This window comes from Anguilla rostrata, chromosome 10, assembly GCF_018555375.3.
Source record: "Anguilla rostrata isolate EN2019 chromosome 10, ASM1855537v3, whole genome shotgun sequence".
NCBI lineage: Eukaryota > Metazoa > Chordata > Actinopteri > Anguilliformes > Anguillidae > Anguilla > Anguilla rostrata.
Genome location: NC_057942.1, coordinates 17083407 through 17110948, shown reverse-complemented (window position 1 = coordinate 17110948; position 27542 = coordinate 17083407). Strand labels below are relative to the sequence as shown.

The window sequence follows — 27542 nt, the reverse complement described above, 5'->3', positions numbered from 1 at the left end:
TTAAAATCTATTGACAGACATGGGAAATGGGTATTATTATTATTATTATTATTATTATTATTATTATACCCATTTCCTACGTCTGTCAATAGATTTTAATTGTAGTCCATGGAACTAGCCATTTGATTCAATAAGCATTTTCTTAACTTTCGACCATAAAAGTTGAATGCAAGAATCTTTCTTCTTAACATCCTCAGTTTGGCGTGTGCTTTGTATTTTCGTTCAAATAAGACTTAACTGCCTTTAAAATAAATATAAAGTAACATCACATTAATCCTGCTATTATGGCATGAAATGCTTCCCTCGAGCATAAAAAGTTAGGTGAATGCGCCCGGAAAACAGATGCCCCGATGTTTAAACAGCTTGTACCACAAACGAAGCCAAGCCCCTTTTTATTATGAGCTCGCACGGGTGCTTCTTCGCTTCACTTCTTCTTGTGTTCTTCGCTCGTTGCCAGCACTTGGAGCCGCGATTTAGCTACCTCGGTGTTTCACCACCTCAGCACACATGGGGAAGCAGCACTGTCAAATTATTGTCCCTGTCGCTCTCCTTTTACTAGGGATACTGGGCATCCTCCTGCTTGCCATCCCTGCGAACGACATGAAGCAACCTCCGGAATATATGGTAAAACCCGTATGATGTGTCCTCTGCTTTTTAAGTTAAACCTTGAAAGTAAAAACTTGCACACACATAGCCTACTGTATGGTAGTGCGATGACCAGATGACTCAATTGAACAAATTACCCTTATTGATATCCATGTTGCATGTTCTAAACACAACGCAAGATTTCGTTTTGTGCACTAGGCTATCTGATGCAGCTAATAGGGTACATCGGGTTCAGAATTGCCGGTGTCCAGAACGAGATAATGGGATGAACAATATTAAAGTAAATAGATGACATGTGCATGTACAGTAACATATCCTATATTCACGAAATTATGCCTTGTTGTATAGTCTACCTAAAATGAAAACGAGTATAGTTAAGTTTCTACTGTTAAGTTTCATCGCGAGGGCTGACGCAGTGTTGACAGCAGATCGGTTGTTTTAGGGGAATCGAAGATAGGAGTTGCTGTGCTGAATACACGCACGGTTTTACAGAAGGGCATGAAATGCCTCGTAGTGATAGTAGCCTATCTTGGTTGTAGAAAAGCAATAACAAACGTATGCACACACTGCAGTTATATTGATTAGCAGCTTACTGACTGTCGTCCTTGTGGTAACTCTAATTTAGCTATATGTTAAGGCCATTAAAAGTTTTTAAAATGTTATTTCTGGACGAAAGTTGCCTGCATTAAGCGTTCGTTCAGGATGTTCGCCGAACATACCTTTCTAATGCATTCTATAATGGTAAGCGCACGGAAATCGTTCTGTGTTCGTTCTGTAGCTGATGGCGTTACAGACGCAGGTGGTGACTGTAGATACAAGTATTTTTCCTGGATCTTCTTACCAAAGTGGTTTAGCATTAAAATAGCCTCACGAAGTAAAGATTAAGAATATTTCTCTTCTGACATATAGGCTAGTTCTTGTAAACAGTGTGGAAACCTTTTATATGGCCGACACGTAGACTGTACCCTGGCCAGACCAATTTAACATTCCCCAGGCGACGTGATAAGACCCCTCTTGTTGATTGGCTTTTCCATGAACAATAAATCTTTATTGTTTAAAATATGGCCACTGATCGACCTAGACGAATTCCTTACCGGATGAAATATGAACTAGCCTACTATCTGGTGCAGTCAAGGCTTGTCTGTAGCGGGTATGGATTGAAGTCTCTCTTGTCAATGCGTTCTAGCATACACAGCAAGAGTTTAGATCCATTTTATTTTTTAAAATATTTTTCACAATGACGTACTGCAGGCCGATGCCAATCATTGCGTTATAATTGCCTAACACTTAGATTATGTGCATACAACAGGTCTGCCTGAATGTTGGCAGCGTGCCTTCTCCATAGTTCCCCTTCCCGTCTTATTACCATGCAGTCTCCCTGTCTCCCGTTTATCTCACTGCCTGCATTGTGCCTCTTAATCACTTATTCGCAAATATCCACTTACGTTGCGATGTACCCGTACTTGATATTTCCTCGGTACCAGTCTCTGTATCTCCTCACATCACCGGGGAAAATGGGCAGTGATCAATGATGCCTGTAAATTGGGACCAACTAGTGGCCCAGTAGCCAAATATGTATTGCCATAGATACACTAGCCTTTGATAATTGAGAAGTAAACCAAAAAAAAAAAAAATTCCTATGCATAAAAATATGACTTTGCCATCCAGGCATACATCATTCTTGCATAGCAGGGAAATATGAAATTGTTTGGCTTGAGCAATGCACAATTTAAAAAATTGATCTGGCACTCAGAGTAAAGTAGTTGAAGTACCCCTCTATAAATGGATTCATATTGTATTTCCCTCATGGGAAATAGCCCCTTGTCAATATTAATAAGACACATATGCACTTGTTTCACAGTGTGGAGGGTAAGTACAGGTGTCACTGGGCAGTACTCAGCAACTCTGCAGGGTAATGTCCATCAACACTGTGAGGTAATTCCCAGCAAAACTGCGAGTTTATTCCCATCAACACTGCGGAGTAATACCCATCGACTCTGCTTGTGCAGCTGGGATGAGATAATGCTGAGGTGCACTTGGGCTCAGTGGCCACACTGTTGGTTCTCATTCACACTGCTCAGTGGCACTTGTCACCCATTGAATCACTAAAAGGTGGGGGCCTTGGGAAAGCTGATTAGTTTTTTTGTCGGGTATGATGCTATGTAGGCCTATGTGAAGTACATGGCTATACTCTGAAAGTTGAGGTCATGGTTTCCCCAAATCATTTAGCACAGGTGTGCTTGCAAATAATTCTTTTTCAGAGCAGGTACAGCAAAAATAAAAAGTCATTCAAATTCAGAGAGGTGCACTGACAGGATCACAGACTGTGTAAATAATTTCTGGAGAGGAAGTTACGAGCGTGTGTGCATTAACGGGAAGTGGAAGATGGAATATACAAGATTAAATTCTATACTCTGGTGGATGAGCATCTGCCCTTATGTAGAAGTGGATATATTACACTCCAGGTAATTTAAGTCATTCTACAGTGGCATCTGAATTTAGAACTCTGTAATGTATCTTGCACTCATCACTTTTGTTACACAGGCATCTTCACCACTATACTTGCTGCGAGGACACATATCTTCGTGATTGTTTTATCTAACTGTGGTCACCTTTTTTTCTTGATGTTAGAAGATGAACCAGCTTTTCAACTGTTGTTTATACATAATATAACTTAAAATGGAAAAAAAAAATGCAATGTGATTCAAGATAAAAAACAAATACAATTTGGACATTTCTCCAGTAATATCCAAAAAAGAAATGGGTCTGGCTTCGATGTCACGGGACAAACAATTTTTGAAAAATAGGTATGGGCTAATATATTGCATCATGATAGTTCAAGCGTGTTCTGGTAACCAGGGAGACATTGTTTTATCTTCACTCACTATAGGACCAGACAGCGGAACATATGTGAACATTACTGCTTATTTTTATAAAGGATCAAAGAGATCTCAGACATTGCAGCAGGCAACATGAATTGCCTTTTGTGCAACCGATGTCCATAGCCTGGGGAGAAATTGTGCAACATAACAACACACCGTTTTGCGTCCAATCATTCAACGTTTTACCCGCCAGTGCATCTGTGGTGGAAAATGCATTCAACTCACAAAAGAGGAGCTTAGTTACTGTCATGTCCTGAATGAACAAGAGGTTGGGGTGCCACTACCCCTACATGACTGCGCGAATGACTCATGAGATGCTACTCCAACCATAGCTTCTGTGAGAAGAACAGATAAGGTACCCACGCAGCGTTCTGCCTCTTGCAGAATGCTGACGTCAGTAACGGAAAAAAAGACTTCCTTTTTTGCGTAATCATGATCCTGAATCTCAAACACAGGACGACAGAAATGAGTTTGGGAATCACAAATACAATTTATTGAATCCTAGATTGAATTCATTCTCATCATGCAAGTGCAGTTATTCTGTACATCCTCATATTGCATATTGCTACACATTCTGTGCAGTTTCTCTTTAGTCCTTTTTGTGCCTATTCATGCTGCAAAAGATTACACGAAGGTGTAGCAGTTATAGTCCATAACTATAACTGCTACACTTGATGTCCGGAGCTGCCTAAGGAGTTCGCTTTATTTGAAGAGAGAGGTCGAGGAAGAGGCTGACCTCATATTTGAACTCAGGGCCTTAATGTTGGACACACCAACACCCAAGCATAAGGCAATTGGTTATTTCATTGGCACACTACTAAAATACCTCTCCACCACAGAAGTTGGCGGGTTCCCAGTCATTAGTCAGTGTGATTATACTTGCATTGGAGGCCTTAACAGGGGTGTGTTTGCCAAATGGCAGTTGGTATTTATTTCTATCCAAACTGACAATCACTGTGTTTGAGTTACACTCCTGTTACGAGAGTGCATATTTTTTTAATCATATCTGTATATTTAATTAATATATAGTGCTTCATGAAAGTTGATCATTAACATTTAATTGAACTTCGATAAAATCTGTTAAATGAAGAACATCATTGAACACATGCTGCAGGAGAAATCATAGTGCATAAGCACCAACTTTGTTAGATCTCTCAGTGCCTGCAAAACGTGTGGCTGCCACCTTGCGCTAACTGTCACTGCTAGCATTAGAGTATCGCAGTAGGGTATCAGCATGCTACTTGCGCTTGTGCTGCTATTGTGTTATGTAACCACACAGGTTTTCGTTGGTCCAGACCTGTTGGAGCTTCCCCGCAGTCAACGCCCTTCATGGGAAGCCCTGCAGCGGGGGTAGTCCAGGGAGCCTCTCCCGCCCCAGCCTGTCAGAGAGAGAGGGAAACGGATCAGCTCATCCATCTGCACTGTAACAGTGCACTCATTGTCTCTGCCTTTACATATCAAGTTAAAATTGACTTCAGGCCCATTATATCCCTCCCCCCCCTTCTTTCTCCCTGATACAAGTGAGCAGTGGATAATCTGACGTAGATGAAGAAGGGGATCTGATGATGTCATGTCAATATGAGGATGTTTGGAGTGCCGTAGACGGTGCCTCTTGATCTTAGGGCCCTTTGAACATGGCTTTTTGTATTTGGTTTTGCTTTGTCTTTCGCTATATTTAGCGTTTTCCACCAATACATTCATTCGTTTTATTAAAACGTATTTTTCAAACTGTATATTTATTAAAAATCTTCTGTGGCCAGGCTAATGCACTTGGCCTTGTGCGTTACCGCATATTCTTATCATTGGTTGGGGACAGAACAGAATTTAGGCAAAGCAAACCCTCTATCTTCACAACGAGAATGTGCCTCGGCCTGCAAATGCAAAAGGCTACTAAGCACGCTTTGATATCCAAAAGCCAAGCATGCAAATGGTGACCTTGTGAAATAGCCCTCTTAATGGCGGTCACTACAGCAGTGTATTGAATGGGGGATTTAGACAAAGCTGTTTGCAGCAATAATTCAGTTGATCTGCGTATTAACAATAATTTGTTACTTCCTGCATGATGCATTTATTGAGTAATGTGTGGTGCTAATTATGTATTGGGCATATGTTGATTACTTTGCTGTTTGTGATCCTGTTTTGCTTCTCTTTCTCTCTGGCACATGCATGTCATGTAGATGCTCGTGTTGCTACATATCAATCTACATAACGTTGGCCGGTCATATGAGTTCAAGAACGAATTAGCTGTGCTGCAGGGGAAAAGAATGGCATGCCAAACCCAAAAAATGCAAAATATTGTTACGTCTTACCTCTTATCACTCCTGAAAAGTTATGTCTCTGTAACTGCCAACAAGACATGTGTCAGCATCTGAGAACAAGAGGGGAATGATCCAATTAAATAACTCATTGCTTCATGCACTTGCATAATGTGAACATGCTAATTATGTTGCATGTATGTTATTCTAATTGTGGCCATGCTCTCTCTCTCTCTCTCTCTCTCTCTCAAATTCAAATTTCAAATTCAAAATGCTTTATTGGCACGAAATACATTTGTACATATTGCCTAAGCGTACACACAGAAACAGGAATAGGAATACAAACAACATGAAATACAAACAACACTGTGGTAACGACAACAATGCAATTAAGTGTGTGGTAATGGCCACAGTGAGTAGGCTATATAATAATAATAATAATAATAGTAACAATAATAATAATGTAGAAAAAAGAAAATGGAAAAAAAGATATAAATTAATTAATAATTAAAATAAATATATTAGTGGTGGTCAACCAGTGTCCCTCAGATTATGGCAGGCCGAGATGTACTTTGCTGCTAGTGGAGCTGTTGGCCTTTCTCCTAGCAGGATTTGCATTTTTTTCTCATTTGTTTGGGAAAGGAAGTCCTTTATAATTAGAGAAAATTTGTTGAAGTAATGTGTCCTAATTTCTGAATATTTTTCACAATGTAGGAGAAAGTGCATCTCTGTTTCCACCTCTCCTGTCTTACAGTGACCACATATACGTTGTTCTTTTGGTAACCACGTATTCCGGTGTCTGCCTTTTTCAATTGCAAGTATGTGGTCACTGAGCCTGTACTTGGTCAGGATCTGCCTCTGCTTTGTATCTCTGACAGAGAAGGGATACTCAGCCAATGTGTAGTCTCTTTGTAGGGTCCGATAGCAATCTAGTTTGTTTTGTGTTTTGGTTACATTATCCCAATATTCCAGATAAGAGATTTTGGTCTGTTTCATTTACTTGGTTTACTCTCTCTCTCTGTCTCTCTCTCTCTCTCTCTCTCTCTCTCTCTCTCTCTCTCTCTCTCTCTCTCTCTCTCTCTCTCTCTCTCTCTCTCTCTCTCTTCAGTACGGTATTGTCCTGGATGCTGGCTCCTCTCACACAGCCATGTATGTCTATAAGTGGCCAGCGGACAAGCAGAACGGCACAGGCATCGTCACACAGCACAGCGAGTGCCATGTCAAAGGTGAGAAAGAGAGCAGTTCCGTTCACCTGTCCGTCTCTCTTTCACAAAGCACCAGCACCTCCCAGCACTGCTGGTTCCCCCTCCCCCAGCAATCCTTCAGTTGCGCTCCAGGGGAATACGACAACCATCTGCGCGTTCACGTGTACGCCTCTCTGCAGGGCAGAGGATCACGGGAAATTACTAGTGTTGTGGTAATCCAGGGAGGAGAATTCGGTGGAAAAACAAAACAAGTTTGTGGGTCCTCCACAGTTTTGTTTTTTGTAATGCACGCCTGTTCTTTCAAGTTCCTGTTTCATTATGGTTGACCTCAGTTTGTCTCTGTGAGGGGTTTCTACGCATGCCTTACAGAAACTGTGCCAACGCACATCTACTGACCGTGTTGTTGGCGGATGTTTACTGGTGGTTTCCTTATGAAAGGACATATTTGTGCTGACAGGCTTTTAACTGGAGGTTAAAAGCAGAAACCAGTTTCCCGTGACTTCTAGGGCTCTGTGGCTCTGTGTTTCGTGCTGTTGCCATGGTGAAGCCTCATTTGACTTGCTCGCGGGCTCCGCCGTATTTTGCTGCAGGTGGCGGGATATCCAGCTATGCAGAGGAGCAGGGGGGCGCCGCCCGGAGTCTGGAGCTCTGCCTGAACGAGGCTATGAGGGATATTCCGAAATCCAGACACCAGCTCACACCTGTCTATCTGGGAGCCACAGCAGGAATGCGGCTGCTCAAGTGAGCGTTGCATTTGTGATTGGTTGGCTGGTATGAGTGTGCAGCTGGGGATTGGTTTCCACTGCAGGTTGTGACGTGCAGAATATTCTCCTGTGAGGGCATTTGGATTAGACTCCAGGCCATTTACACTCTTGCTCAGCAGTTTGGTGTGTGTGTGTATCAAGTCTGTGTGCCGTGTTGTGGACGCTGGATATGTGTGAGAGTGTGTTCGATTGAAGTTAATTTGTGTGTGCATGTGAGTATATGGGTGTCTGTGTGTGTGTAAACACGTGTTGTTTGGGTGCGGTAATGTTGTACTGCTCTGCTCCTGAGGAACAGCTCATCACAGAAGGCCTGTCTCATCCTGTCTGAAGACACCTGACATCACTGTCGCAGACATTCAAATACCACCTTCCTCATCCATCCCTGCCCCTGACATCTCTTACATCATGTCTCTCAGCCTCAGTTTTTCATTTGGAAGGTGTTGTACTGGCATGATGTTGCCCATGTTGCCAAAACCTAGATGACAATTCAAATAACAGTAACAGTCAAAAGAATTACATTGCTCTGTTGGAGAAAGGAACTTTTTCTAGAAGAGAGAAAGTTGATCCTTCTCTCTTTCTCTTGTTTAAGTGAGTCTTATAAAACACAAACTGGCAACTCATACTGTACTCAAAAGGAAAAGTGACTAATATAACATATTTTTACATCAACATAACATCAACAATAATTTGAAATATAGTTTTCAACAAATAGCCAAATATTGACCACATGCATTTTTCAGAAAGTGAAGACAGTTGAAGACAGTGCAATTATGAATAACAATTTACACTAATGTATGATAACTGGCAAAATGAAGGAGACACCGGACATAGTATTCATGAGTGTTGATCAAATTAGCAGCCCATGGTATATCTCTCTGTAAAGACAGGCTGTTCTTGATCAAATTAGCGGTCAATGGTATGCTTCTCTGTAAAGACTGATTGTTCTTCATTAAAATGCCAGCTCTCACCCTAGAATGATATTTGTAGTCAACTACTTAACTCAGGAACCGCACCCTTGTGGAGGCACCTGCTTTCAATATACTTACATCCATCATTTATTCAAGCGTTTCCTTTATTTTGACTGTATTTTATTGATACCGTGATGGTGAAGTTGCTGTCCCTTAGTCTATGCCACTGATGCAATAGTGAAGGTCTCGCCCGCAGAAAGACTGATAATATCTCTCTTTTGCGTGCTCTATGTCTATCTCTCAGCATATCAAACCCCATTGCAACTAAGCGGATCTTGGGAGAAGTGGGGCAGAAAATACAGTCCTACCCTTTCAACTTTCGAGGAGCAGTCATCTTGTCCGGGCAGGAGGAGGGAGCGTACGGCTGGGTCACTGTAAACTACTTGCTGGAGAACTTCATCAAGGTATCCCAGTACTAAGAGAGTAACTGTTTTGTTTTCTGCACTTTACCAGTTGCTGAACTAGCATACTGATAGGTAAAAGGATTGATAGTACAGAGTAACAATAAGCTTATGGCTGAAAGTATTGCTGAAGAGAGATGTTCCCAAACTTTGGCCAGGGTGTGAAATCCATCCCTTTAACTTTTACAGCCTGTGTTAATTCTGAAATAAATCCATCAAATAATTGTTCAACATCTCTGCCAAACAATGAACCTTACTCTTATGAGAGCACACTGGGTAAACACATCATTTGATTGGGGCGGTGAGGACTGCTGAAGAGATATTTAACCGCAACTTTTTACATAAACTGGTGGATCTGCCTATTTAAATGGAAGATGTAGAAGCCTTCATTTTACTTTTGGCAGTTGGCAAAGGCAGTGAATTGGAGCACTGCTATCAATATTAATAGACTTAAATATAACTTTCATATATTGTTTTTCTGTGGAGGAACACATGCATAGAAATCATAGCTAGGCATACATAGTAAACGAGAAGCCTATAAATCACTCTGAGGATCCAGAGAATGATTTCAATTTTGCCCAGGAAGGAAAATAAATCAATTAGGACTCAAGAAAGAAAACAATCAGAAAAAAAATCAGGTTGTTGTTTAATGACTTCTACCATGGATATTGTCTCATGGGATTCAGTGATGCCTTTATAAATTCTTCCTGCTGTGGAGAAGCAGCTGAAAAAAGAGAAAATAGAGAAAACAAAGCTGAAAGCACACCACACACTTTGAAAGAGGACAAGTTGTGGGGTGGGGTTGCCATGGCAATGTGACCACACTTTCGTGACAGGTGTAGCTGCAACCAGTTTTTAATGTTCTCCTCCTTCTCAGTATGGTCTGGTGGGGCGCTGGCTGAGCCCGGGGCGAGAGACCGTGGGTGCTCTGGATTTCGGAGGGGCATCCACGCAGATCACCTTCCTGACTCACGACAAGGTGGAGAGTGTGGAGAACGGGAAGACCCTGCGGCTGTACGGGCAGGACTACACCCTGTATACCCACAGCTTTCTCTGCTACGGCCGCGACCAGATGCTGCGCCTGCTGCTGGCTCACCTGGTGCAGGTATCTGCCACAAACAGACGCACCGATACACTGATACACAGAAACAGACACACAGATACACAGAAACACACACTGATACACAGAAACAGACACACAGATACACAGAAACACACACACTGATACACAGAAACAGACACACAGATACACAGAAACACACACACTGATACACAGAAACACACACTGATACACAGAAACACACACTGATACACAGAAACAGACAGACTGATACACAGAAACACACACTGATACACATAAACACACACTGATACACAGAAACACACACAGATACACAGAAACACACACTGATACACAGAAACACACACTGATACAGAAACAGACACACAGATACACAGAAACACACACAGATACACAGAAACACACTGATACACAGAAACACACACAGATACACAGAATCAGACACACAGATACACAGAAGCGCACACAGATAAACAGAAACACACACAGATACACGGAAACAGACACACTAATGCACAAAAACAGATACACAGACACACACACTGATACACAGAAACACACACAAATACACAGAAACAGACACACAGATACACTGAAACAGACACACAAATACACAGAAACAGACACACAGATACACAGAAACAGTCACACTGATACACAGAAACAGACAGACTGATACACAGAAACACACACTGATACACATAAACACACACTGATACACAGAAACACACACAGATACACAGAAACACACACTGATACACAGAAACACACACTGATACAGAAACAGACACACAGATACACAGAAACACACACAGATACACAGAAACACACTGATACACAGAAACACACACAGATACACAGAATCAGACACACAGATACACAGAAACGCACACAGATACACAGAAACACACTGATACACAGAAACACACACAGATACACAGAATCAGACACACAGATACACAGAAACGCACACAGATAAACAGAAACACACACAGATACACGGAAACAGACACACTAATGCACAAAAACAGATACACAGACACACACACTGATACACAGAAACATACACAAATACACAGAAACAGACACACAGATACACTGAAACAGACACACAAATACACAGAAACAGACACACAGATACACAGAAACAGTCACACTGATACACAGAAACAGACAGACTGATACACAGAAACACACACTGATACACATAAACACACACTGATACACAGAAACACACACAGATACACAGAAACACACACTGATACACAGAAACACACACTGATACAGAAACAGACACACAGATACACAGAAACACACACAGATACACAGAAACACACTGATACACAGAAACACACACAGATACACAGAATCAGACACACAGATACACAGAAGCGCACACAGATAAACAGAAACACACACAGATACACGGAAACAGACACACTAATGCACAAAAACAGATACACAGAAACACACTGATACACAGAAACACACACAAATAAACAGAAACACACACAGATACACGGAAACAGACACACTAATGCACAAAAACAGATACACAGACACACAGAAACAGTCACACTGATACACAGAAACAGACACGTGGCCCGATTATGCTCCTGATGCTGAGACTAGGCTCAATGTGATAACCTGGTAATCTCTCTCTCTCTCTTATTTGTCAGGGTCAAGGTTACCCGGATACCATCACTCACCCTTGCTACCCCGCGGGCCACAACACCACCATGACGATGGGAAAGGTGTTCGATTCCCCCTGCACAGCGCAAAAGAAACCAGACTCCTACAACCCCCAGGCAACCCTGACCGTGCGGGGCACCGGAAACTACCAGCAGTGCCAGAGCAACATGACCCTGATCTTTTCATTCGACCAGTGCCCCTACTCCAAGTGCTCCTTCAACAAGGTCTTCCAACCCCACGTCAAGGGCCAATTCATGGTGAGAGACCGGCAGACCAGGGTTTGGACGCTGTCCCCCACAAGAGAAATATGTCATGGAGTTCCTGAGGCAAAAAAAAAAATAAAGTAATGTGGAGAGGGGGTGTGTTTTCTGTGGGGAGTTTTTGTAAGAATGGAACGTTCTGTAAAAGCGTTGCCATAGCTGGTCTGCTTTTCTGTGGATCCAAATACACTTAGCGCAGATCAATGGTAAAATTACGGGAAATTACTTTCGATTTTCAAACGAACTACACGAGCCAGGACCACCCACTGCAATGAGTGCTGAAGGCTAACTTTTGTTACGAGAAACAAACCATAGTGCAGGATGGTTCTCAGGTGCCATGTCATGTTGTAGACAAGGCGATTGTGGTGCCTTTCTGTATCTCACTATTTCTGTCTCTTTCTATCTCTCTATCAGGCATTCTCTGCCTTTTTCTACACTCACTTGTTCCTACAGCGTGCCACGGGAATTACTGTCACTTCCCCAGAGCTCCTGGAGAGGGCAGCGCGCACTTTGTGCGGTATGAGCTTCGAGGAGGTACTGCTGCTCTGTTTGGGTTACAATAGAGAAATCCTTTTGGGGTCAATGACTCCAACTATGTTTTCCCACCTCCAGCATGATGATTTTCACTGTCTGCTCATTCTGTGCACCAGAGAGTGATGCTATAATTTAACATTGTACGAAGTAAATCTGCCTTTGGTATTCCTGCCATTTGGCTCAAAATGGATAGCAGTAGTTAATACATAATGAATATGTATGCTTGCACTAGCTTATCACTAATGACACATTTTACATTCACCTATTTTAGGGTTCATGAAGACTTATTCTCCTATTAAATTACAGTAGAATGTAATAGCAATGATATTTAACACCCTCCTGATTTTGCCTTCCATATATACATTCGTTTTCACAATTTTTGTGTCATCACTGAAAGCAGTCCACTAGAGGACAACACATGGTTTTATTAATAATCACGCAATCATCTCTGCTCTGGCCTGGATAGGAAACGCCCCCTGCCTCCCTGTGGCGACATTGCTGACAAATCTGCGACTGCACAAGCTCCTAATAGTGTGTAGGCAGCAGAAATTAACTTTATCAGCAGAGAGCCAATCACAGTGTCAGGCTGCTTGTGACCCAATAAGATCAATGGCAGAGGTCTGTATTGGGTCTAAATTTTAAAAAATCTGCCACTCTCTCTCTCTCCCTCGCTCCCTCTCTCTCTCTCTCTCTCTCTCTCTCTCTGTCTCCCTCATTCCCTCTCCCTCTCTCTCTCTCCCTTGCTCCCCCCCTCTCTCTCTCCCCCTCTCTCTCTCTCAGATGTTAGCGAAAGCCCCGGACCAGAAGTCACGCCTGCAGGATTACTGCGCAGCCTCGCTTTTCCTTCAGACACTGTTGTTGCGAGCCTATGGGTTTGACTACACCACTTTCCCCCACATCTCCTTTCAGAAAAAGGTGATCATCCCACGGTGCGAGGGCACGGATGCACAGGCACATCGTGGGTTATCATGCTGACATGTCAGATGCACATGCACATAGTCACAGCTTAGCATGTCAGACCCAGGACTACAAGCACACCGACTCACAGGCACATCACATTAACATGTTGGACACACTGGCAGCCAGTAGCAGTGGAAAGCACATCCAGTATGGCCAAGGACACAGCAATTAATCATCAGTGCAAGCCACTGAAATAAAATCTGTATTTTAGAGTATTTCTGGTTGGAAGGTCTGCGATGCCTCATGTACAGATGACTCTCCTATTCCTGTGCTTTTCTCAGGAGGGAATGCTGAATTTGGACTGGCTGCTGTGCGCTGTCCCATGTTTACATCAGGGCCACCCTTAGGCAGTTCATTGTACATGTGTGATTGTAATATAACACATATCAAGCAAAGTATTTTGTATCTGAATCAATCAGATCCCCAACTTAGGGATGAGGTAGGTCTTTTTCAGTGACTGTTTTTACCCCGGTTCTTCCTTTTCTTCTCATTTGGAATGCCCAGCTACAGTGGTAAGCTTGTTTCATCACTTCAGCATCCTCCTTAAGTTAGGAAGTGAAACAAATAAACAAGCATGAGTGATCCCATGCACAAGCATCTGTTTCTGAACACGGTCCTTTTAGCTGCAGTAGGTTCTGCCAGTTTGTGTTTGTCTAGTTGTGGAGTGTGTAACAGTAAATGAGTGTGCGGTGTTACTAAATTGTTTGGCAATTTTGTAACAGTATAGTTTGTGACAGTAATGTTTTTATGGCAGTACTGGAGTGTGTAATGATAGCAGAGTGTGTTACAATCATAAAGTGTGTGGTGATACTGCAGTGTGTAATGGTACTATAGTTTCAGGTGAAACTTCAGTGTGTAATGATGTTGACGTGTGTACCTGTAATGGAGTCTGCAGCAGTACTGGAGTGTGTAACAGTGTTAGGAGTGTGTAAGTGTAATGGATTCTGCGGCCGTACTTGAGTGTGTAACAGTGCTCTGTGCTGTTGCACTGGTCTTGTTCAGTCTCCTCTTCTCAGCTATCACCCACCTCTTCCATCATGCCCTGGGACACAGAGATGGAGTTCACCTGGAGTACCGCTTTGATGGAAGTCTATTTAACATCCGACGGCTCCAGGCCCATACAAAGACAAAGACCTGCCAAATCTGTGAGCTTCAGTACGAAGATGTCTTGGCACATAACCCAGAGTCCATGCAGCATGCTCTAAATTCAATTTCTGGCCTATACCAGTCCTTTGGTAGTCATGGCACAATTCACTATCCAACCTCATTCACCCCCCAGCTTCCAAATCAATGGTGTTCTACTCAAAGTAGTGGGCCAGCTCACCTATCTTGGCTCCACACTATCCTCAGACTGCTCTCCTCTTGACACTGAGATAAACAGCCGCATCAACAAAGCCTCGTCAGCCTTTGGGCGCCTCTGCAGAAGGGTTTTTGAGAACAAAAACCTGAAGACCAGCACCAAGGTTGCCACAAGGTTTCAATGCGGTATGTGCCTCCACTCTGCTCTATGGGGCAGAAACGTGGACCCCATACAGACGGCACATCACAAACTTGGAGGCCTTCCACATCCGATGCCTTCAAAAGATCCTTGGCCTGTCTTGGGAAGATCGAATCCCCCATATAAAGATTCTTTCCATGACCAACTCCATCTGCATGGAAGCAGCAGTGGCAAAAAAACATCTTCGCTGGATAGGGCATACCATCCGCATGCCTAACCACTGCCTACCCCACCAAGCCCTCAATGGGCAACTCAGCGCCGCAAAACAGGCCGCTGGCGGAGAAAAGAGGCGCTATAAGGACTACACGAAAGACCTCCTGAAGCGCTACAACATAAACCCCACCCATCTGGAACCTCTGGCACTCGATAGATCGGCTTGGCAGGTGACCTGTGCCAGGGTGACCAAACAATTACATTACACCATCCAAAAGAAGAGGACCAAAAGACGTGCCCAACGACACCAGAGGGCTGCCGGCATTACCCCAACATCTGGGCTCCCTTGCCCCACCTGTGGATGAGTGTGCGGCTCACGCATTGGCCTCCACAGCCACATGAAGTGGCACCAGCGTCAATGGCGCTGAACCCCCCCCCCCCCCCCCTTGTCCCGTTCCCCCAGAGCAAGCGTCATCATCGGACACGATAGACAGCTAAGAGAGCATCAGTGTTATGTGCTGGTGCTTTGTACTGGAGTGTGTAACAGTGTTATGTGCTGGTGCTTTGTACTGGAGTGTGTAACAGTGTTATGTGCTGGTGCTTGTGACTGGGAGTGGTAACAGTGTATGTGCTGGCTTTGTCTGGTGTGTAACAGTGTAGTCTGGACTGTACTGGAGTGTGTAACAGTGTTATGTGCTGGTGCTTTGTACTGGAGTGTGTAACAGTGTTATGTGCTGGTGCTTTGTACTGGAGTGTGTAACAGTGTTATGTGCTGGTGCTTTGCAGGCAGGGGACACTTCCATTGGCTGGGCACTGGGCTACATGCTGAGTCTGAGCAGCCTGCTGCCAGGAGAGAGCGTTTCCCTGCGGAAGGCCCTGCGACCTGAAGCCTGGATTGGCCTGCTCTTCCTCTTCTCGCTCCTCCTCCTTGTGGTGCTTGTATACCTGCTGGTCAACGTTTTACGAGGAAAGAAGAGCGGCAGTAATGTAATCTAATACCACTAGGGGGCATGCTTTTTCCTCTGGCATAGGCCTCAGAAGTCTGACATAACGCAGAGCAAAAACCTTGCACATATATGGAATTCCGGTTCAAAGGGAAATTTCTCTATGGAAAAAATGAATGGGTTTTCACATAACCGTCCCTGTGATCACAGTCTGTGATTTAAGCTGGCGTTTAAAACTTGGACGTTTTTATCTGGACACATTTCTCTCTTAAATGGCAGTGGATCCGCTGAATTCCGATGTCGTTTTTTAACCGAAACAATTATTTTGCTAACAAAAAGCTAACACTGCTGCGCATGTTATTTACGTCACACCTCTTGCAGTTCCCTGGCAACGCCTGTGAAGCGCAAGTAGCCTAGTTATATTAAGATGTTTACAACGATATATGCAATTGTAAAAAAAAATATTAAAATGTATAATTTATACACTAACGGGAAACAACGGGAAGAAAACGGTTTTCGAGCGGGTATCGAAACAGCTGTGTGTGATGTTGTAATTGTGCGACGGGTCATCTCGGGTGGCTAACCACTTTGCCGTAGCATTTGGCTTTTTAAAATGACACAGAATTTTTTTAGATGATACAAAATGGGTCAAAAGCATTATTTTTTCATATACAAAAAAACGTCCAAATGTCATAATTTATTTTAAAGGAATTCAGAAATCTCCATTCATTTGTCCCATAGGGGCGTCTATTTTTTGAACCGGAAGTCTCGAAAATGCTAACGAACCCGAAGGGAATGACGACACGACTTCTGAGGTTTATGGAGGGTTCAGTTGGGAGTCATATTAGTGCCTAATCCCGTAACCAGTTGACCTGGGGTGTGTTCGAATCAGCACACTTGCCTACAATTGAGTATGTTAGTTAAGTACGCAACATTTCTGAAAGGTCAATGCACTTAAAATGCGAAGATGACATTCTTATTTTCATGTTTTTTCAGAAGCATACTATTCAGGGAGTAAATTAATACTTAAATATTACATGCAGCTGGACATCTTATTCCATCAACAAACAAACACAGATGGCTGCGGGAAATTTAAATAACATTGCCATATGGACTGTTTAAATGTATGTGGTTTGTTTACTTTTTATGGTACATTGTTAAAACTAGCCTAACTTTGTTTACAGAACAACTTTTAAACGCCTTAATGCCACCCCCGACTGAATCGGAGTGTGAACTGCACAGGTGCAGCATGATTTATGACACTCCCATAGTATGGTTAGGATAGTATGGTGGTATTTTTCACATTCTGCCCATTGTGTACTAAACAGTATGCAGTATGCTTAGTAGACAGTAGTTCAAGGACACAGTAGTTAGGAGGCGATTCAGACACAGCTCTGGATGTCTGGTGTCGCCCTCTATTGATCTTTAAAAAGCAAACTCTTAGAAAAAACAACTGCTGTATTAATGATGTTCCAAAATGCAAAGACTGGAAGATATGGATGTTTGGAAGGATGGTTGGATATGGATGTTTGGAAGAACATCATATCTGTAGCTTAACCAACATTTACCTGATGAATCCTGTGATTAACCAATATTAACCCTATGATGTCTGGCTGGAACTGTACTGTAAATGTGGCAAGTAATTTCAGGGCAATCAGTTGCTTTAAGCAGCTTTGCACTTTTAATCTGTTGAATATCAAACGCAAGTTTGACCTACTACCAAAAATTTCAGCCTTATTTTTGGAATTCGTATTTATGGTATAGCCAAAGTTTTTGGCCGCCTTTAGGTAAACTTTACAAAAAGTTGAAGAAGAATTCTTTAATGAATGTGCATTTATTGAATAAAAAACCAAAGTATAAACATTTTTTTTCAATTTCTATCTACAATAACACAAAAGATTAGTTTTACTTAAAAATAATCTTGAACATGACTTTCCTCAAAATAGCCTCCTTTTGCTTCAATTACAATTAAACAATTTATTGCTAGTCAATGTGAATATTTAGCAATGTGGGAGGTGGAGGAGTGGGAGGGAAGGGGTAGTTAAATTGACTGAAATATTTTTTACCTTTAGTTTTTTATTTTTTTCAAACTGGAGACATTTTGTTGCAGACAATAGAAAACTGGGTTTAATTTCTTAGCCAGATACACATTTAGAGCATTTCCTAATTCTTAAGAATCTCAGCTAGTTTTATTTTTTTTTAATAGAAAAATATTGTGTAACTGAGTTATGCACTGACTGTATAGTAATGGTCGTAGATTTGAACTGGAAATGATCCAGAATGAATACATTAATACTGGTATGCAAATTACAAAATGTTCTAAAACATGTTGTATATAAAGTCTTGTACAAATATATTGTAACATATGTTAACAGACTTTCAACATATATCCTCTTTTTGTCATGAATTACATTAATGCTATAAGCATGCTGCATATTGCCAGATACTCTAAATGTACTGTTTGCATTTTAGATGATTTACTGAAACAACATAGGCTACTTTATATGATATCTGTGTAAACTTCAAAGTGCACATATGGCAAAACTTTCCACAGTCAGGGAGAAATGATGGAGATGTATATGTCCAAAAGTGAGACCTGACTTTTTAGGCCTCTTTATTTTTGGTCCTCCTCCTAGTTTTTGCAATAATGTAAGTTGTAAGAACAGACAACATGCTGTTAATTATATTAGTAGGTCATATGAAGTTTGCAGCATGTGCTGAAATTGCGAATGTACAATCAGTGTCATGCACCAAAACATTTGCTGCAAATACTGGTGTTCAATTGGGATGCATGTATTGCATCCGCCAAGTTTCAACTTGGCAGGAGATGTCCCATACCTATACAGCACTTGGAGTTTGGAACTTTTCTGGGTTTCCTACAGAAATAACCACAATGACCACAGACTCAGCCCTATATTGTAACATATGTTAACAGACTTTCAACATATATCCTCTTTTTGTCATGAATTACATTAATGCTATAAGCATGCTGCATATTGCCAGATACTCTAAATGTACTGTTTGCATTTTAGATGATTTACTGAAACAACATAGGCTACTTTATATGATATCTGTGTAAACTTCAAAGTGCACATATGGCAAAACTTTCCACAGTCAGGGAGAAATGATGGAGATGTATATGTCCAAAAGTGAGACCTGACTTTTTAGGCCTCTTTATTATTGGTCCTCCTCCTAGTTTTTGCAATCATATAAGTTGTAAGAACAGACAACATGTTGTTAATTACATTAGTAGGTCATATGAAGTTTGCAGCATGTGCTGAAATTGCAAATGTACAATCAGTGTCATGCACCAAAAAATTTGCTGCAAATACTGGTGTTCAATTGGGATGCAGGTATTGCATCCGCCAAGTTTCAACTTGGCAGGGGATGTCCCATACCTATACAGCACTTGGAGTTTGGAACTTTTCTGGGTTTCCTACAGAAATAACCACAATGACCACAGACTCAGCCCTTGAGAACATTGACTTCTGTACCTTCTGACCTCATGGAAACAGTACAGAATTTGGATATAACTTCACACGTCCACACAATGAAGCCCCAAACTTGGGTTTCAAATTTCAAAAAATTTTCTCCTCATTTTTCCTGCTATTTCATCATCGCAAATGCTCCAGTTCCACAATCAATAATTCTCCCCATTGGGCATTTAGCTACGTCTGCTAATAACAACATCTGATCAAATTAGTCTGATGAAAATAACCAGTACTCGGATACACAGCTAAATGGACATATAAGGAAGCGCATGTATAATGCTATTTTAGCGAATGGGACATGTTTTTAAAACTTTGTGGTCGACATCTTTGTTTTGTGTGGAAGCTAGCTTTCTTGTTAGCTAATAATTTCCTAAATAAATAAATAAAAATAAATAAAACTATTGCTTTGCAGCTGTATAATCTTTGTGGGAAACTCATTTCTATTTCTGAAAAGCATTCTATGTTTACTTCACATAATATTATTTCATGACTAGGGGTGGGTATCGTTTAGATTTTGATGATGCTTGTGCTAAAATAATAACTTTTGAAATTGTATGGTGCCTGAACTGGTCTACCTTCTTTAAAAAACATATTTTTTTATTGTCAAGGCACATTCCATTGTTTGAATCCTTTTGGGCACAATACAGCCACACTTTAGACAGTTTTGCTTTTGGAATTTTGACCTAGTTTCACGTCAACTAGCTTGCTAATAGTACCTGCTGTTGACAGAGCAAGGGTAACTTTAGTGAAAATGGCACTGAAAAGAACCACTGAAATCTGCATTTAGATTTGGTCCAGTAGGTAGGCCGGTTGTATGGGAACCGGTGCCATAGTGTTATCGGGTTTCACTACCCAAACCTATTCATGGCTCAGACAGCTACATGACTACAAGGTAGCCCCGGACTACCATTGCAGGCTTCGCCCACCCATAGGCTTATTCTGTGGGCCTGCAGCTGGGTACTATTGGAGTTCTCTTGCAACAATGTTACACACAGTGAACAAAATGCTTATTCAGGCCAGATAAAAGACAGTCAATTGGACTGTTCATGGCCATTTAAGTAAGTGTTTATAATTGTATTTCCTTATGCAATATTGATATGCAAATTACATCAGATTGTTCAATACATACAGTTGAAGTTTAAAGTTTACATACACCTTAGCCAAATCCATTTAAACTCAGTTTTTTCACAATTCCTGACATTTAATTCTAGTAAACATTCCCTGTCTTAGGTCAGTTAGGATCACAACTTTATTTTAAGAATGTGAAATGTCAGAATAATAGTGGAGAGAATTATTTATTTCAGAATGATTTATTTCTTTCTTTCATCACATTCCCAGTGGGTCAGAAGTTTACATACACTCTGTTAGTATTTGGTAGCATTGCCTTTAAATTGTTTAACTTGGGTCAAACATTTCGGGTAGCTTTCCACAAGCTTCTCACAATAAGTTTCTGGAATTTTGGCCCATTCCTTCTGACAGAACTGGTGTAACTGAGTCAGATTTTTAGGTCTCCTTGCTCGCACACGCTTTTTCAGTTCTCCCCACAAATTTTTGATTGGATTGAGGTCAGGACTTTGTGATGGCCACTCCAATACCTTGCTTTGTTGTCCTTAAGCCATTTTGCCGCAACTTTGGAAGTATGCTTTGGGTCATTGTCCATTTGGAAGAGCCATTTGCGACCAAGCTTTAACTTCCTGGCTGATGTCTTGAGATGTTGCTTCAATATATCCACATAATTTTCCTGCCTCATGATGCCATCCATATTATGTGCACCAGTCCCTCATGGTTGGGATGGTATTCTTCGGCTTGCAAGCCTCACCCTTTTTCCTCCAAACATAACGATGGTCATTATGGCCAAACAGTTCAATTTTTGTTTCATCAGACCATTTTCTCCAAAAAGTAAGATCTTTGTCCCCATGTGCAGTTGCAAACTGTAGTCTGGCTTTTTTATGGCAGTTTTGGAGTAGTGGCTTCTTCCTTGCTGAGCTCCCTTTCAGGTTATTTCGATATAGGACTCGTTTTACTGTGGATATAGATACTTTTGTACCTGTTCCCTCCAGCATCTTCACAAGGTCCTTTGCTGTTGTTCTGGGATTGATTTGCACTTTTGACACCAAAGCACGTTCATATCTAGGAGACAGAACGTGTCTCCTTCCTGAGCAGTATGGCGGCTGCGTGGTCCCATGGCGCTTATACTTGTGTAATATTGTTTGTACAGATGAACGTAGTACCTTCAGGCGTTTGGAAATTGCTCCCAAGGATGAACCAGACTTGTGGAGGTCCACAATTCTTTTCTGAGGTCTTGGCTGATTTCCTTTGATTTTCCCATTATGTCAAGCAAACAGGCACTGAGTTTGAAGGTAGGCCTTAAAATACATCCACAGGTACACCTCCAATTGACTCAAATAATGTAAATTAGCCTATCAGAAGTTTCTAAAGCCATGACATCATTTTCTGGAATTTTCCAAGCTGTTTAAAGGCACAGTCGACTTAGTGTATGTAAACTTCTGACTTACTGAAATTGTGATATAGTGAATTAAAAGTGAAATAATCTGTCTGTAAACAATTGTTGGAAAAATTACTTGTGTCATGCACAAAGCAGATGTCCTAACTGACTTGCCAACACTATAGTTTGCTAACATGAAATCTGTGGAGTCGTTAAAAATGGGTTTTAATGACTTCAACCTAAGTGTATGTAAACTTCCGACTTCAACTGTATGTTTAGGAAAAGTCACCCAGGGTATAGCCCATATGGACAGCAGATTTTTTGATGCAGATGTATTAATGTGACAACAGTCAAATTGACCGCTGTGGTATTTCTACTGTTAACTGCTTTTTAACTATGCTACTTTAGTTACCTTGCAAATGCTACATTTAAAAATTGTTAGATAGGCCTGCAGAGCATCTACCGACAACAGTTAGTAAATCTATCGTGAATACAATGAAACCCATGAAAATGACTTGCTGTAATACATTTAAAAAATATTACACTTTAATGTATTTGAAATCCATGATAAAGGAAAAATGACTCTTTGAGCTAGAATGCATGCCTGTTTGCATGTATGTATGTGTATGCAAGTCTTTCCCGAGATTTAATTATCTTATGGTTCATACATTTATATACACTAGTATTAGCAGTTACATATAACACACAGTACAAAAAGAAATTACATCTCAGCAAAAACATGTTTTTAATGTGCAAAAATGCGAAGTTACGCACAGGCTACAAAAAACTGCCTGTAAGTTATTAATTAAAAGTGGCAAAATCTAGGCATGCCGTTAAATGTATTGATATCAAAAAGAGGCCAAGTTACAGCAAACAAAATTGGCTCACACTAGTTAAACAAGCCCGATTCCGAAAGTTTCTTTTCTGTAAGATCGGCACTGTGTTTATGGGTTTTACTATCTGAAGAGAATGTGGTCATTCAAACTTTGTGCCACATCATTGTCAAATAACAAAAATTGCCTCATGGAAGAAGACATAATTAAAAATTTACACAGCTGATGAAAAATTTACACTCCAGAAATGATAAGGAATGAATACATAAATACAGATTAAAATTACTACTATTTAGGCCTATTAAATAAACACTGAATCCTACAGACCTATCCAGACACATGCTTTCCCCATTAATGTGCTGTTTATTTGTTGGTCAGATAAAGTTTAGCCAAATAAGCACAATAGTGTAATTTTTTTTACAATGTAAAAAAAAAAAAATCTTATTTGTGAACACATTATTATTATTATTATTATTATTATTATTATTATTATTATGCAGTATGTCATGATGTGCTTTTTATACACCAAAGTACACCTATACACCTAGATTTTGTTTCACTTTATGACTTATAGACTGTGCTTTGTTTGTGTAACTTTTTGTTTAAGTTTTGTACCACGAAAACGGGTTATTTATTTATTTATTTATTTTTAGACATAATGTTGTAACAATGAATATGTGCAATAAAATCACTTTTAAAATTTTTTTCAATATTCTTTTTTCATACACAAACAAAACTACAAAAACCACAATCAACTAGGTTTTTTTCCGGAAGTACATGCTTTGTAAACTCCCGTGGGACGAACGAACATGGCGTCTGCAGCAAGACTAGCAGCTATTCCAGAGGCTGATATCGACCCGGACGGCACATTTAAGTATGTTTTGATACGAGTCCACAGTACAGAAGAGGGCGATGATTCAAGCGTAGATATCGTGCGTGGTTATGCTTGGGCAGAGTATCATGGTAAGTGGAGGAGACTCGGCTTCTGGAGTAACTGGCTGTCAGCCGTAGCATGGCGTACATACGATGTGTATGTAGCTGAATAACGTTAGCCACAGTAGTTATTGTTTTCATGTGCATATGCCAGTTTGGACACCTTTATTTTGCGACACATGTTATTTTAGCTACATAGTTGGCAATAATGGCATTAACAGCTTTAAACTGAAGCAACTGCATGCAACCTTTCGCTCATACATCGTGTTGCCGATAACGTTACACTCTCGTTCATTCAAACTCGATGCAATGTGACGATTCTCACTGAACATTTCTTGAGAACCACACTTTATTATGGTGCTAGCCTAGTATATGCATATATTGCTTTTGATTCGAGAGTCTCATTTATGTGTCTATTTTAAAAGCAGACTGCATTTGTCATATAGGCTACTTTAACTGTACGTCCTGCAATTACCTGCACAGCTGCCTAACGAGCCAATGAGAAAATGGACTACTCCACACATCGGATCAAGACTATAACGTGTTTCCTTTCCAGCTGACATCTACGATCGGGTGGCCGAAGAGCTGGAGAAAGGCGGAGGTCTGGATTGCGAGTGTGTAGGAGGGGGAAGGATTAAACATGACAGCAGTGCCAAGAAGATCCATATTTATGGCTACTCCATGGTGAGCAGAGTGATGTATTTTTGCAGTGCGCTCAAGTGTAATAATAAATTTAGCAGATTCAATCAGTGGTTCGTGTGAAATAAACAGAACAAACATGTTCTTCATTTTTCTGTACATATGTTAACCTGGGTTTCACCTGCCCCTTAGACATTGGGTAGTTATATAGAGTAGCTTGCAATGTGCCATGTGCAAACTCTAGGTGCACTATTACTGCTTGGACTATGTGGGCCATTTTGGATCTTAGCTTCCACAGTGGTAATAAGTCCCGTCCCCTTAACCATTACACCACAGAGCAGATTGTCAGAAGTGGCATGATGAGTGTAGCTCTGTGGCAAAGGAACATTAACATTAAGAAGTGTTACTGTGTCATTTGAATGCAGGGTTTTGGGAGAGCCAATCACTCGGTTTCCATGGAGAAGCTGAAGGCCCGCTACCCTAACTATGAGGTGACATGGGATAATGAAGGTTACTAATATCCCATATTGGAACAAGTGAAACGGAGATGGATTGTCAGCAGATTAATGGGGGTAGTCCTGAGCAATGTGCTGTACAATTGGACTCATCTGAGGAGGCCTGGGATTTTTTATCCAGGCTAACATCAACAACAAAGCTCTTTTTTTTTAAAGAATTGTCTTTTATTTTGTCAATTTGCACAGCTGGATATTTAAGGTTAAGGAATCATGGGTATAGCAGGAGTATTCGAGCGTTAAACCTGCAGGCATCCGATCCCGGTTGCAAGTCCAGTCCTACATTGCATGGATACCCTGATAGGGGCTTTCCGTGTCAGACTATTCAAATATATGCAAATAAATGTATCATTTTAATAGACTCTTAAAACACGTGGTGCCACACCAAGAGGTATTGAATACTAATATTGAAAAATAGATAGCCAATCACTCACACACTCTCATTTTCCCATTCTCACTAATTTGAATTACATTCCTCACAAATGCATCCTGTTGTATGATTGTTTGCAGTGTGCCAAACATGTAAACCCATTCTTGGATGGATAGAAAAATCAATGCATAGAAAGGGAACCTACAACAACGAAGCAAAAGGAGAAAACCAAAAGCTGTGTGACATTAAAGCACATTTCTTATTTAAAAAACCCAAACCATATTTATTATTGCATGGTATGTGGGAAATAAAATAAACATGAATTTCTATTATTTTCAATTGTCTGTGAAGTTTGACCCCCCATTCCCACCACCATTTCTTCGGGCTGTAGTTGTGGTCAGAGAATAACTGTTTAGAGTCACATAGATGACTAACACTGGGTCGGCTGAGATTGTGCAGTGCCCACTAGTGGTTGGCTGTGGTAATGAGAGTGATTTAAATCCCGAGAAAATATCTCAAATGATGGATTGTATTTTGAAAGAGTTTGAGATGTGTATATGTGGAAGCATTTAAAGGCTATGTTCTCATGAGCCACTGTTGTGGGGATTACATGTTTTTGGAAAATTATGAAAAAAAATATTGTAGTGTAATTTGTCATGTGTCTGGATGTTTTACATGTAAGACTAAGGGCACTACTACGTAATAAAGAACATGATGACAAAGGATAAGAAAATATGTAGATGAGAGCTAAATGTTATGAGAGAGGGCTACTCACAGCTGGGGACAAGGACATGTGGATGATGTTAAAGTACCGATCATGTAGTGTATATTTTTGAACACACAGGACGTGGTAAGGCCCCCATAAATCTGACGACATGTGGATCCATCCACAATATAAATGATTAGAAGATGAAGATAATGTAATAACTATTGGATATCTAGTTGTTAGATTATTACCTTTGCGAAACAATGTAATTTGATCAGGCAAACTTGCTGTATGTGACCATAGGAATGTTGTCTGTTCTCTCTCCACTCTCTCCCCTCCACAACCATGAAAGGAAACATCCTTAGGGCAATTAAAAGTCAGGTTACAGGTCTGTACAAACCTAGGGTGTCCTTTGGTTTTCTCTCCCTTTAATGTTTTATTACTTTATTACCTTCTGGGGGAAACACAGAACCACAAACTACAGCCTGGCTAAAATCCTTTTGATTTTAAGTTTGAATGCAATCTGTGACATTAAATTCAAATCATTGATTGAAAATTATTAATTGTCTATGTAGGTAATAGTTGTTGAGGCCTGGTAGTTGAAATTTATGTTTTTAGAAGCAGTTTCAGGTGGAAACGAACACACTGGTTGGATATGGAAAATATTTTGCCTCAAGGTGGAGATTAAAACTGGCTAGATTTACCAATTATGTGCCTATAAATATCACTTCTGTTGTTAAGAGGAGAAGTAAACTTCCATGTTTTTGTCAGAGGTATTCAGTAGCTGAGCTGGTTTACCTACTAACATATTCTTGTTTGGTCTCATTATAAAGAGGATGAAACCATGAATCTTTTGATAATATCATAGTGCTTGGTCCTGTTTCCAGCAACATAAGGTAAATGTAAAAATGTAAAATTTGTAGCTTTCAGACATTTTCACTCCTGGTGTTTTGGAATATTCAGCTGTCTTTTGGTTTTTGAACTTTGATTTTGGTTTTCTTGGGACTTCTTTGGAGAAACAAACTCTGGTTTGGTACCTTCTTTCATTTCTTTTGTGACTGCATCTTGTCTATGTCAGTAACATTAGTTATTATTGAAGGTAGTCAGCCTTCATCTAGATGTTGCATACTTGTTGTAACTTAATAAATCTTTTAATTTTAATCTGGTTGTGCGTTGTACATTTTGATAAAGGTTGATCCTACAGGTTGCTCTGCCTATCAATGAATTTCATGATTTAATTGATAATTTATATATTTGATAATAATTTAACAAATTAAATCAAGTGCATGTATTTTACATGTTGGATAAGAGAGGCCTTTTAACTGTTGATGCACTTGTGTTTGGTATTCAGAGTGCCAAATATTCAACAAAGGTGTTGGCTGGTAAAACTGCTGGATTCAGAAATTAAT

The 27542-nt window shown here is 40.7% G+C and overlaps 2 protein-coding genes across 2 annotated transcripts; both read left to right on the top strand.

The window, feature by feature from the left end:
• The first annotated feature begins 387 nt into the window (after positions 1-387).
• On the top strand, positions 388-20095 carry LOC135265159 (ectonucleoside triphosphate diphosphohydrolase 2-like). The gene is made up of 9 exons (XM_064354495.1): positions 388-624; positions 6852-6969; positions 7539-7689; positions 8925-9084; positions 9959-10186; positions 11842-12111; positions 12529-12648; positions 13429-13563; positions 16046-20095. Exons 1-9 carry the CDS (start codon positions 508-510, stop codon positions 16253-16255), a joined length of 1509 nt encoding a protein of 502 aa, XP_064210565.1. The 5' UTR covers positions 388-507; the 3' UTR covers positions 16256-20095.
• Positions 20096-23746: 3651 nt separating this feature from the next.
• Positions 23747-27294, top strand: LOC135265158 (14 kDa phosphohistidine phosphatase-like). Its single transcript, XM_064354493.1, has 3 exons — positions 23747-23936; positions 24463-24590; positions 24971-27294. The coding sequence occupies exons 1-3, from the start codon at positions 23783-23785 to the stop codon at positions 25061-25063; spliced, it is 375 nt and encodes a 124-aa protein (XP_064210563.1). The 5' UTR covers positions 23747-23782; the 3' UTR covers positions 25064-27294.
• The last annotated feature ends 248 nt before the right edge of the window (positions 27295-27542 follow it).